This window comes from Myotis lucifugus, unplaced genomic scaffold, assembly GCF_000147115.1.
Source record: "Myotis lucifugus unplaced genomic scaffold, Myoluc2.0 scaffold_124, whole genome shotgun sequence".
Classification (NCBI taxonomy): domain Eukaryota; kingdom Metazoa; phylum Chordata; class Mammalia; order Chiroptera; family Vespertilionidae; genus Myotis; species Myotis lucifugus.
This window is the reverse complement of record NW_005871172.1, coordinates 2,759,724-2,773,962: the sequence shown is the minus strand read 5'-3', so window position 1 is coordinate 2,773,962 and position 14,239 is coordinate 2,759,724. Positions and strand designations below refer to the sequence as shown.

The window sequence follows — 14,239 nt, the reverse complement described above, 5'->3', positions numbered from 1 at the left end:
ATTTTTCTTCCTAACACATATCACAATTTTTTAAATTTATTGTTGACAGTATTACAAATGTCCTCCATTTTATTCCCATTTACCCCCTCTACCCAGCCATTGAGCCACCCCAGGCCTTCCCTACACCATTGTCTATGTCCATGGGGTATGCATACGTGCATATAACACATATCACAATCTTAATTATATATTTATTTTTGTTCCCTCTCCTGGATATAAATTCCATGAAGGCATATTCATGTATGTTTTGCTCACCAGCACCAAGTAGGATGCTGTGCTCAGAGAAGGTGCTATATAAATATTTATTGAAACAAAAATAAAACATAGCCCTAATATCTTGCCAAAAGCTAGTGGCAGTGACTGAATATCTATTTCACCCATGCTATCTTGGAGGTATAAAATGAAGCACTCAAGATCAAGCAGAAAAACGGACTTTTAGTCTTGCTTTATCATACCTTCTCTGTTTTCCCTATTCAAGGAAAAGAAATCTTCCAGTGATTCTATCTAATTATAAAATTATGATACCCTTACCTAAAGTTAGTCTAGAAAAGTCTTGTTTTTCTTCCAATCCCCTATATCTCACCTACTGCTCCAGAGCACTAGTTATGTCTACAAAATCATCTAAAAAAGAAGTGTATGCATCCACAAATTATAAAATCAGATCTTTAAATTGGTTCTGAGACATTAAGCATAGGGCAAGAATTTAAATATATGTTATTAGTAGTAAAGGCAAAAATAAGATTAAAATATTATCTTGTTTTTTAATTAAGGAATAAAACTTTTCCTAACTGCCCACCTAAAATACTTCGCATTAACTTAACCAAAAGTTAAGATATATAAAACAAATTTTAAAATTCCTAATCAAATAAAATATGTTAAGATTTTGGTCAATTCTAGATGCTAAAAAAATAAGTATATTTGCGGTAAATTAGACAACTAATGTTACTTGCTATGGATCTGTTTTGATGGTTAATGATGGAATTTAACATGAGAAAGCTGGCTAACACATTACATGTATTTGATGTTGTTGTTTCTACCTTTACAGAAAACTTCTATAGTCTGATGCAATGATATTCAGAAGCTTTGTATGTCCTTTTGAAATTAATCTATAGGCATTTAAGTGAGAAAAATCTTAATTATAAATCAAAAATTACTGTAAAAAATGATAAATACCTGCACTTCCTCACTGAAGATGTATTTTCCATATGATCTCATTCCCCTAGACATGTTTGCTTAATATAATTTTTTAATATTAATACACAGCCACACTTCATTTGATCATACCTATTTTGTGGTATTATCAACTTCATCACCTTAAATTCAGAGGTTCAGAGAATATGACAACCAAATCTTCCCCCAAATTAAATATTTTTTGGCAAGGTGACCTAATAATGGATAAAAACTAAATCAGAAACCATTTTCCAATTTTCCCCAGTTAGAGTAATATTAATAATATATATGGTTGTTGTTCTATGATCTGAACACAATGAACTGTAATGATATGTATTTTGAGCTTTCTCTAAAACACCTGTTTGTAATGAGGCCATACTAATGGACACACTTAGCAACAGTGGCCAGATTTTAAAAGCTCACCATTCTTTGCTGAGACGACAGAATGCTGTCCCAGTCAGCATCTTGTTGAATGGTATTGACAAGTGTTGGTAGCTCCTCAGAGTGAGGTTTGTTGTGCATTATAGGGTGCAGAGGCAGATGGGAGGCCACATGTTGATCACTGCCCTCTTCCTTTTCCCTTGAGGTCAAATCTTGGGTCATCGCTTCCTCTCCATCAGCTGAACAGGCAAATGGAGAGGTGGCTTGCTTGGAAGACATTCTTCTGCAGAAAAAGGAAACAGCATGAATTAAAAAGGACTGTTCATGGAAAAAAAAATCCCTTACATTTGACTATTTCAGAAAAAAGAAAAATTCTCTAACTTCAGAGATGTTTACCATCTACTCTAAACCACTAAAAAAGAACTCTCAGCTTATCTGTTCCACTTCTCCTCTTTGATTTTAACTCGCAAAACTCTTCCCGATGATTGCTGCATATTTTCTCTCTTACCAATCCATAAATAAAGTGTTTATGGAATAAGTTTTCATAATATGTATAGTATATGTATGTGTGTAAATTCCCCCCAGTTATCCCAACTAGATTATAAGCTTCTTGAGAGTAATTTTGTTGATTTGCCTAGCAATGGAAAAAAAAAAGAAGAAGAAGAAAGAATGAATGAACTAGCAAATGAGCCAGTTTGGAAAATGATTTGAAAGTACATATATCCAAATTTTGCTTATGCTTTACATCGGAACAAAAGAAGAAAATAAAACCAAAAAGGCAGGTTATCTATGATGAAAGTCTAGGCAAATTTGGTCCTGACTTCTGAGTTTACACCTTGTATTGAGTGCTAGGCCTAACACTGTTTAGTGTCAATGTGATCCTTTTCTAAAGACCTTCAAGCTGTGTCAACTGCTGTAATTTAGCTTTTAAGTGACATATTGATTGAATGGCTGATACTATTAGATTAGTCTTAAGGCAATTTTATAACATTTGAATTGAGCATATGAAATAACTATGCTACTATTTTTTATTAGAAAGTATATACGAGATTCAAAGCATTAGTATGAAAATAGTAAAATGCCTACAATGCATAATATTTTTAATACTCCACAAACAATTACTGAATATTCATCTATGTACCTATAAGTAAACTATATTCAGCAAAAGGTCTCCATTCTGTGCTTCCATATACAACCAGAAAATCATTATTACTAAACAGAATTCAAAACTCTTATAATATCACTTTATCAAGACAATTTTCTTAGCAAATGTTTAGAAATAAAACCGCCAAAGGTTTTTAAAATAAAATAAAAGGCAATTGGGCATCTTTTCTAAAACTTTATGTCATTTTTGGTTTATAGCATAATTAGCTCTAAAATTGCTGTGTAACGAAAGGAATAAAATCTCCACCTTAATTGCTTTTTAACATTAATTGATTTCATACCATTTTTTTAAAAATGCACAAATCAGTTAACATAGGAAACCACATGAGCATTTTTCAAATTAGCAAATCATTAACTTGCTAGTACTGTTTCTAGACAAATAAATACTGATTAAAGGGTCCAGAAATCTGAGATTAACAGTTAAATTTACAAATCTGTCACATGCTTTCATGAATATTGCAGTGAAGGAAATATCAAGTGCAAAGAAAAATAATTAAGTTAATTCCAATTTAAACAGTAGTTTTTATGTAGCAGCCCATGTTTCACATAGGATTTAACAGCTAATGCTAAATTTCTCACAATTAATGAGGGGGCTCAGATTTAGTATCCTACAGTGAAAAAATTAAGATAAGATTAGCTAATCTAATTATGCACAGTTCTAAATAAAAGTATTATAGGCTTTTGAAGTACTTTGAAACCTATTAAAATGCTGATACCTACTTATAATAACCATTCTACAAATATAAAAATTTCATCTATTAGACTTGATTCTAGAAAATACAATGGTGAAAGGAAGTACAGAAGAATGTCTATATTTTCTTTGAGAAGAATAAAATGCTATAAAGAGCACTATATCAAAGAATCAGATAAGTATATTCTTGACCAATTTCTAAAAATAATTACAAATGGACTTATATATACACGCTTAGGAAAAATGATACCAAAGGATGTTTCTTAGTCTACATGAATCACTCTAGAGCTTACTTCATTGGCCTCATAAATACTATCATAAAACCAGGCAAATTATAACTGTCCTGCAAGTTTATCAAGAGCCTGCCATAAACAACAAGAATGTTTTCATAGTTCAGATAATGACAGTACCAATAATGTAATCATTCACATTAAAAACAAAAGAATGAATTTACTGCTGCTTTTTAAAACAGCTCAATACAATTGAAAGTCATAATCCAAAACTCATAGGGACTTTAGCTTCCCAAAAAACATCCTCTTATTATAAAGTGACTTGGCTGCTTCCAATAGCATTATCTGTGATTGTTGCTTTAGTATAAATTAATCATGACACAGAACACAAAAGTCTCTTAAGAATAATTTCAACTGCAAAACTGCACCAATGAACAATAGTGCACAATCCTAATTAAACACAACCATGCAGCTGTAAAAATAGACTAAATCTGTCCAAAGCCATGAGTTGAGTTTCAAGGCTGGTTTGTTAGAGTGTTTTCTTAAGGAAGGCTGGGCCCTCAGTCTTAATCAGCCAATAAATTATTTCCTGCAATTACATTAAATAGAAAATTATCTTCAAATGGGGAGTGTTAATTGAAAATCAAAATTCAGAGGGAAGTTTAGAAATTACACGCTGAATACAATTAGTGAGGAAGGGCTTCACCTCTACTTCATCAACAGCCTTGTGGCGATTCCTCCAGTGACCATTCAGGAAAGTTACCTATTTATAACATCACACGATTTGTCTTTTATTTTGCACCTACAAATATGAATGTGCATCAAGATTGCAAATAAAAGATACGCTGCCAAAAAATGCCAATGTTAAATCTGACTGTTCAGCCTCAGTTCACACCATCATTAGGGGACAAGGAGAGAGGAAGATAAGATAATAATGGTTAATAACCAAGGAAGGCATACGCAACTTGCAATCCTGGCCTTTAGCAAAGGAATTAAGTTTTTTTTTTATTCCAAGAAGAATACTTTTCCATACTATATTTTACTTAAACTTTCTTGTATTTACTATAGTTCTCAAATATGTTGTTAGCAGAGAAAAGGGTGATTTTGTCCTTTTAGCTAGTTATTGCTCCACTCTGGGCATTTCCTTTTGACAAAATTGCTGGGCTTGTTTCAGGTTTGTTTTTTATTTGGTCTTGCTGTAGTTTTTGTTTGGAGTGGTGGTTTTTTGTATTTTTAAAAGTAAAGTGTGCACAAATTCATTTTAATGCACAGTTTATTAAATAAGTCAGATTCACTGATTATTTGATTCAATTTACTGATTATTTTTTGCACAATTACTTTATTAAAGAGTCCTGCAATTTACTGATTACATACTTATTCATTTCATTTCTTTACTTTAACTTCCCCTTTTAAAATATTTTACTACACAGAATTCTAGAAGCTGCAAAGACTCTTGGTAATGCTTTTACTATAACCATTGCACCATGGCTGCTCTCCTTTAGAAAGTCATAAATCAAATATACACCCATTTTAATGTATTACATTGTCACATCAGTGCTTACTTTTATTTTTCATGCTCATATCAGTAATTTTCCATTACAAAAACTTTCACACACCCCTCACCCCCAATGCATTAGAATGGTATCTTACTTTAGCTGCTGCCATATATAACTAATAGGAAAAAGAACAAAATTCTTATAAAAATGGTCAATTTCCATGTGACTTTACTTTGTTTTATTTTTGCACTATAACTTAAAAATCATTCAAATGAATTGTTTTTTTAATTTGTATTAAAAAAATCTCCCTAGTTATACCCCGTGAAAACAGGGGGTTATAATGGAAGTGCTGACACAACCCTAACTAAAGCAGCGCAAATGTTGCCGCTATAATACACAAAATCAAGTTCTATTATTCTAAACGATCCTCGCTCATGGGATTTTTCTTTACTGTGCTCCCAGCCAAACTGCTGAAGCATGAAAAATTTAAATGCAATCAAATGTGCCCAATTCTACTTTACTAGAACAAGTGTCTACAGTGGTACAATCTTAAAAGGAGATGCAACAGATTTGTTTGGTGTTTTTTTTTTAACTGTTTATTTATAATACAGTGCATTGGAGATAAAATAAAAGAGGAAATTACACTCACATGGTACCAGTGTATTGACTACACAGAGTACATTATAATCAGAGAGAAAAACTACATTGTCAACTTATCACATTGGTTAAACAAGATGGTTTTCTGGGGCATAGCTATTATCAAGTAAAACCTCCAAAGAGAATTACATATCTTTGGGACACATAAAACTAAGTTCTCATCATGTGTTCCCGAGTTTGAAATGTCTCTGCCCAGCAGATCAAGTGAATTCCCAGGATGCCGGGCCATTGGAAAGAACTTCAGGGCTTAGGACTTTTGGGAATGAGAATGTCAGAGATAGTCTCCTGTAATTGATAATGTTTTCTAGGAAGTTAATAGGAGTATCTCTAGAAAGATGATAATTTTTTACTCCAAAACCCCAGTATCAAATCTGAATGTTTAGACCATTAAAACCTACTCAGACAGTAAATTTACTTTATATCTTTTAACAAGAAATCAAGATTAGCTTGTCTAAGACTTTATAAAATGGGGAGGACTAGATATCTACACAGTAAATCCTCTATCTCAGAAAAGCATACTTTCTAGAACGTTAAGCCTTTCTGGTTTTATGCTATTTTTTAAAAACAGTCATTTGTATATGTTTAAAAGTTAGGATTATTTTAAAACAACTTTCTCATAAGGCATAGCCACTCAAAATTACTTTTTTTTCTTTACTACTGCTTGAAAAGAATCTGTCTCCAAACTATCATCTGGAACTTAACTATAGAAAGGAGCCTTGAATTTATTAGAACAATATTTTTAACCTGATTTTTAAAAATGTTTTCATGACTTCTAAGATTATTACCAAATGGTATTCATTTTTTAGGTGTGTTACATTTATTCAAAAGGAGCCCTGTTTTGAACACAAAACAACATTTTAATAGCTGGTTTACATAAAGAAAATATTAAAAATTCAGACCAACATTCACATTTATTTTTGCAACTCGGCCCAGGCTACCAAGGTAGACTTATTTCAGTCAGATAATTCACTGTTAATTTAATCCTGCAATTGAGCTGATACTGAGAAATAAACAATTAATTTTCCAAAAATATAAGTGTCTCTCATTTTAAGGAGCATGAGTAACAGATATATTCAGCTGCCAAAACGTGCAATACCCAGGAACCCCTGCAAAGGATGCCAGTCTACCCAACCTAGGGCAAAGAATGATTTAAAACTTTCCTATACCTCTAATTCCTACATTTAAAGATGGGCAGGGGGCAGGCTGAGGGAGGAAGCCTGATTCTAGACTTAAAATGAAGACATCCTTTTAACACTTTTCCTGCTTCACTTGAGTAAAGGCTGTTCATGATTCCTTGTATTGTTTTATCTGGCACTACCTCTTCTCCCCCCCACTGCACCCTCTCTAACTTCCCACAGTTTCTGCCAGGTTTTTCTCTCTCTCCCATCTGTTTAATAAGAAAAATTTAGTGAAAAAGAAGGTAACTGCTTTCAGAACTACCTTGAAGAGTTATAAGCCAATCTTTTAAAATTTGCAGTGGCTCTTTCAGAACATATATGGTAACATATGCAGACAATATCTGTTGGAAGAAAACTTACTGACTTGAGATAGCTGTCAAATCATTATAGATAAGGCAAATGAAATGTGCTTGAAGTCCTTGAAGTATGTTTAAGAAGGGTCTTTAATTAATGGAGTTTGGCTTATCTAAGGCTTCTAATTTTTCACACCAAAGCACCAAAATTGTCTCCAAAGGCCTTCTGAGGTTCTTACAAAACAGGGATTACCTGGAACAGATTCTTCTCAAGTCATCAAAGTTTGTATTTCTAGAGTTTATATTTAGCTGACAATATTGCTGTCACTTTATATAGCTTAAGACTGTTCTTTGGACTAGAGCTCATATGTCTTGGAATGCTTTGACTCATGAATTGTTTCTCCTGATAATGTTACATCACGTAATCACCTCTGTCTAATCGGTTGGTATCTGCTGGAAGAGGCAGGCGACCAGCCTAACCACTGGCCTGCCTGCCGAACTGCCTATGGAAAACCTATATTTATTACATGTGTTCTTGAGTATCCAGTTTCTTCCCAGGATCAAAACAACTTGATTTAATGTAACCTCTATCTGATAGAGGTTTTGCCTGATAAAAATAATATGGAATTTTTCTCACGGTTTATTTACTGGTAACTTGTTGGGATCTTTGGTTTGGAAAGCCGGGCCCAAAATATATAAACAAAATCAGTCACAACAATAAGAGCAAAACCAAACAATAGCTACTATAAATATACACTAAATTGGAGGATTCTAATCAAGCACAATGACTTTATAACTCAACTGAAAGACCTCGCTCATTATGGCTTGAGTGAAAGAAAGACGTATAAAATAATAAGAGAATGAATTTATTTATACACGTCCACTTTGAATTTCCTCTTCTCACGAAATGAGAATCATAATTGCTAAAGTGAAAACCAAACATGTCTTTTCCCACTTGAAAGACACTAGTATGGAAGCCCAATTACAAGATATTTTATCTAATTATTAATAACAATTATAAACCAGAGCAATAAGTTCTCATAAAGAAAAGGTAGGAAGTCACTGTATACTTTTTCATTCTTACCTCTATTTTCCACTTCTTAATACTGCCAGGAAAAAAAAATGAAATTGTCTAGATTGTTTAAAAAAAAAAATGAAAGCTCACACAAGGTGACAATGAACAAGATTATATAAAGAAGCTAATCTCTGGAGTTCTCCTTTCGAACCAATTCATAAACAGTGAATTCAAATACCAATCAGAGCACCACAACTTTCCAGACAGAGTAGAAGGCATTATATCCAAAGCAATCCAGCAATTCCTTTCTTGTATATAATGACATAAGGTATAAATTTCAGGTTCCAGTCTAATAAGAGGAGGAAGAGGAAGGGGGAGGGGCACAAAAGAGGGTGAGGGAAGGAGAGTGGAAGTGAAGGAGGAGGGGTGAAGGGGAAGGGGAGGAGAGAAACAACTGTGGCTTTGCAGTTCATTTTCAGTTTGTCTACTTAATGAAAACCTCATTGTACAACCCTGAAAACCATTTCCAGCAGGCAAAGTATTTCTGATTCAGCAGAGGTTACACAAGCATCAAAGCAGTTAAATATAGGTGCCAAGCCACAATGCCAGGAGCTCTTAGTACTGTGAGTTAGTGTTACCTGACAGCTTAGTGAATATAAAATTACTTGTTTCTCCAATTGAAGACAATCAAATTGTCACCTTCCATTGTAATAATGCATAACTAGTGATCAGCAAAGTGCAAACATAATTACCATGAAGAAAACAAAAAATCAAATCTAAATCCCTCTGCAGAGTAAACACATCTATCTGTGTTCCCCCCAAAAGGAGTGCATTTTAATGCTGAATGCTATGATTATGTTATTTAACGATACGATTTATTAGTCTTACATTAAATTAAAATGAAAAACAACAAGAAAGACCAATTCATACAAAGTGAATACAAATACCAATAAGAGCACCACAACTTTCCAGACAAGAGTAGATGGCAAGCAAATTGTATCACTGCCATGTGGGCTGATAAAGTTAAGTGTACATCAGCAGCACATCCATTAGAAAAACCATGCTTTCAGAGATTTCTTTCTAGACTAGAAACATTTCTGAAGGTTGAATACACAGGTTGAATCCAACCTCAAAAGCTTTTGTCTTAATTTTTCCTGAAGAGAAAAAAGTTATGCTTTATTTTTATCTTCTAAAGTAGCCTGTATTTTTGAGGTTGAAAATTTACCTCACAAAATCGATGTAGCATCTTTATCCAAGTTTAGAAAAATAACCAAGCGTAGGATACATGTCCACAACTATTACTGAGATACTCCATATCTGGAATTCTCATCCAAATTTGGTGACTAGATTGGTTCACTATCAAAATGATTTCAGTTAATCCAAAGCTTGGTTAGTATTAAAGCACTGAAAATTCCACATTCTTCTTCCATACCTTGAAGATTCCTAAGTTATAAATATAAATGTTGATCCAACCAAACAAAATTATCTAACTCAAAATTTTAAACATTCATATGTACATCTTTCTTCCAATGTATCAAAAACTATTCTTCCCATTCTCTAAACATAACATAGGGATTTTCTTCTTTCATTAATAATGCCTTATTTTTATCAGAAAAGTACACCATACTTACAAGCTAATGCCTAATATTCCATTTTTACCTGATACCTCTGTTTTAAATAATATCATTTAAAATTCTCTAACCAAAAAATGAATCTGTTAAGGGAGAGCAGGAAGAACTGCAACAGAGTAAAAGTGGAATGAATTAGGGACCATCAACAGCATAAGATTCCCTTGAGCTTGAACCTTCGTGTATAAATTCAGACATTTGCAGTTGGATAGATCATTCCTTAGAATGATGCTTTCATCCTTTACAAATCTGAAATGGCCAATCACTCTCACATTGCAATCCTGTTCTTTTATTCTTCCAATTAGTTAGGGAAGAGTTATTTTTTAGGAGAAAAGGTTGGATGAAAACACTGGATTGACTGTGTGGTTAAATCAGAAGCAGAATAAGGATGGGAGGAACAGGAAAAAAGGGAAAGTCCAATCTCTAGTTGGAAGTCTTATGGCGATTTGAGATAAATTTCACATCATTTAAGAAAAGATTTTTTTCTTGACCTTGCCAACTTTCAAGTAATGTAACAAAGTTTTTTTTTCAAGGGATCCTCGTTATAAGCTTGATACAATAAAAACTTCCCAGTAAAGGGGGTATAATCAGTGCTTTTCTTTTAACTTCAATGATGAACAACTTAATACATTCCTAAAATTATGTTCCTACATAATATTTGTTACAATACAATAATAATAAAAAGTATCAGGAAGAAAATAAAAATGGAAACCTGTTGTCACAGAATGTCTTCCAGACCCAGAGAGGCTTGCAGAGATAATATCATAAGCATATAGTAAGTGGGAGAAAAATAGAAAACTTAAAAAGATTTCATTTTATATACAAAAAGAAGCTTATTCTATATGTTCCATGAGAATAGGGATCATGTCTGTCTTGTTCATTACTGGGTTCCCAGTACCTGACACAGTGCACACCACATTGCAGACCATCAATAATATTGGAAAGAAAGAGAAAGGGAAAATTGGAGAGAAGAGGTGTGCAAATTAGCTTATATTTTAAAATTAAGATGAATAGATAATCACAGAAATACTACTTACATGTTAATGCTACCAACCTAAACATTATTCTTTCTGTATATTCTTTCTACCAAACATCTCATTCCTTAACTTCTAAATCATTTGATTTTTACATCTATATCCCCAACACTGATCTCTCTCTCATTTCCTTGCAATACAACAGTCCTCAAATGACTGCTAGATATTTATACCAAGATGTACTTTGCTATATCATAGTCAACAAACTTAAAATTAGATGCATCATTATTTTCCTCAACACCCTCCCTCATTCATTCACATTTAGAAGAGCATCATTCTCAGACTTTAACCTTTTACTCTAACGAGACTGATCTACTCAGACTTCATTTATTACTGCCTCCCAGCCTTTTCCTTGCCGTACTTCCCTCACCTTGCTTTCATATCAGTAGGAAACCAACTGAGAATATTCCAGGTAGCTATGATCCACCCTTCTCCTAATCACACCTAATAAGTGCTCTGAAAATTATTTTTATACCACTTATTCAACAATTAATGTATACTAGCTTACATATCCTTTTTAAATATATGACATCACTATCCTATATAATAAAAGGGTGATATGCAAATTGACCCTAACGGCCGAACGACCGGTCGCTATGATGCACACTGACTACCAGGGGGCAGACGCTCAACAGAGGAGCTGCCCCCTTGGTGGTCAGTGTGCTTCCACAGGGGGAGCGCCACTCAGTCAGAAGCCGACTCTTGGCTGGCCAGCGCAGCAGCAGTGGCAGGAGCCTCTCCCACCTTCGCGGCAGCACTAGGGATGTCCAACTAACAGCTTAGGCCCGTTCCCCATGGGCCTAAGCCATCGGTCAGACATCCCCCAAGGGCTCTCAGGCTGCCAGAGGGATGTCTGACTGCCAACTTAGGCCTGATTCCCTGAGTTGATGCTCAACCACTGAGCCATGCTAGTCAGGCAGCTACAGTTTTTATACCATAAATTTTATTACAAATATTTGTTGGATGTTAACTATCCATGCTTTCCCTACCATGCTTTTTCTGGTTAGCCTAAATGATCAACATTTAATTATATTCTTTACAGATGATTGTGAGATAAGATAAGGGTGTCACTGCCCCTTTATTTCAACGTCCAGAGAAGTATGAGATCCAATTTCTACCTTCTAGCTCTTACCAGAGAAGCCACAAAAGAAGCCTCAGGTACAACTGAAGCTGTTTCACTACAAAAGTAAATGTGAGGACAGCCTTCAGGGAAAACAAGATGAGGTACCTGAGTAGTATATATTTAACACACCACCTGTCTAGAGTTCATTTCAGGAAATGCAGAGTAACTTAGATAGTCTCTTAAAATCTGACTACCATATAACATTACATACACCCTAACTTCTGGGGGAAAGTAATAGAAAAGGCCCATACACAAAGGCATGCATTTTTATAAATTATCTGTGAAAGATGAAGAAAGGTTTCACTGTCAACCCAATATTTCACATTTTTTGGTAAACACCAAGCAGTCCACTTTCACACACAAAAATAAACTAAAGTGCTGCTATCCTGTATTTCTCCCTCACTAATTCCACTACTCCTTCCTTCCTTATAGCTATTTGCCTTCTCACTAGCATTTGCTAGTAGTACTAGTATATTATCATAAACAGCTCTACTAGGACATGAGAAATCAATTATTTCTACTAATTACTGCACAGAGTTATCTGAGTTACCATTATAAAAGGCAAGTATGACTATTCTTTACCTAGTACCTTACAGACACACCTACCAAGCCACCGAGCTCCTAGTTTTCCCAAGCATGTTGTGGGAAAGAATCCTGCATCATTTCTCCAGTTCTGTTTTTTCTTCTGATGTAAGCACCACCTCACAAGTTCCCAAAATTGAAAAACATTTATAATTATCATGTCTAATCTATTGACTTTTTTTTTTACATTACTTCGAAAGTAAATCATTTATTGGCACCCATGGTGCCTAGAACTGGAAAACTGCTACCAATCTTCACAGAATCTACTGCCAGAAGGAAAACTGTGGTATAGTGGAAAGGTTTGGAGGAGGGATTTAAACCCAGGCCTCTCATTTATTAGATCTGTGAACCTGAGGAGTTACTTAACTCTCTGAGCCTCCATATCCCTATCTGTAAAATTAGAGACAACACATATTCCTTGAAGAGTTGCTGTGAAAGTTAAATTAACATATGTGTAAGTACTTAGTATTTAGTAGGTATTAAATGAATGCTAACTTCTTCTTTTAAAAACAACACTTTACAGAAAAATTATTTTACTCAAAACACAAAAATTATTTTAAAAAGAAGAGATTCTGAATTTTTACAAATCACAATACATAAAAGTTCCATGAACTAGTGGTAACCTGTGACCTAACACTGAGTGGACCAGTGACTAGGACCATGCCCACAGAGTAAAATATATAGGCTACTACTTCCCAAAAGGGGTAGGTAATGAGAGGGAATTACTGTTTATATAGAAGAGACCAAAGCATACAGCATCTGCTGCTGAATATTGTATTCCTAATGATAACAGAGTTCTGGGCTCTGGGTATCAGAACTCCTGCAATTAACCTATTTCCTCTATTTTCAACCAAAGCAGTCCAAGAATTTAGAGTCTATACCCATTTCCTCAGAATTAATTTTTAAACCGAAGCAGCATTTCAGTATACTAGAATAGCTATCAGTGCTTGAATTAATTTGACAATAAATAAAAAGTCTAAGCTACTATATCCTATGAAATTCACCAATACCTTTCCAAGCTTAACTATTCGCTTTTCTTTGGGAGAAACAATTGCCCTGATGAATGAATAATACCTGGCCTGAAATTTTAAATGTTGAGACATATTTTTTTGTTTCACACCATTTTTCATTTCCAAATCAGGTCCAAAACCATGTTCCTACTAGAATGCTACCCCAGAACAGTCTCACGAGCTGAAGGAACAGCTCACCTTAAAGCTCTTCTCTCACCACAATTTACTTTAGAAAATCAACTTGAGGAATCATAGATATCCTAGCCTGACTGTTTGGCATTTTAGTGAATTCATTAACACAAAGTAGGTATTCTTAACTGTACCAAAGTTCACAAAGATGACAGACACTATTCTACCCCACATGTAGCTTAAGATCACTATTTGCACTATGTGAAGCTGAAAGTTCCAACATTAAGATAAACTTGCCTAAGGACCGAATGCACAAACAGTAAGGTTTCTAGGACACCTGGATAAAGAAAGAAACAAATGAATGTTTTGAACCTTGCCAGGCATGATGGAGAATAAATGTAGGATTGTGTGTTACTCAGAAAAAGGCAAAGAAATATATGACAGAAAAAGGAGTAAAT

The 14,239-nt window shown here is 34.2% G+C and overlaps 1 protein-coding gene across 2 annotated transcripts in view; it reads right to left on the bottom strand.

The window, feature by feature from the left end:
* The window catches only part of SOX6 (SRY-box 6), a 458,732-nt gene that overhangs the window by 327,084 nt on the left and 117,409 nt on the right, over positions 1 to 14,239 (bottom strand). For both annotated transcript variants that reach the window (XM_006093837.3, XM_023758148.1), the window contains exon 2: positions 1,594 to 1,834. In XM_006093837.3, the coding sequence (XP_006093899.1) occupies positions 1,594 to 1,830 (237 nt within the window). In that variant the 5' untranslated portion in view covers positions 1,831 to 1,834. The remainder of the gene's footprint in view (positions 1 to 1,593; positions 1,835 to 14,239) is intronic.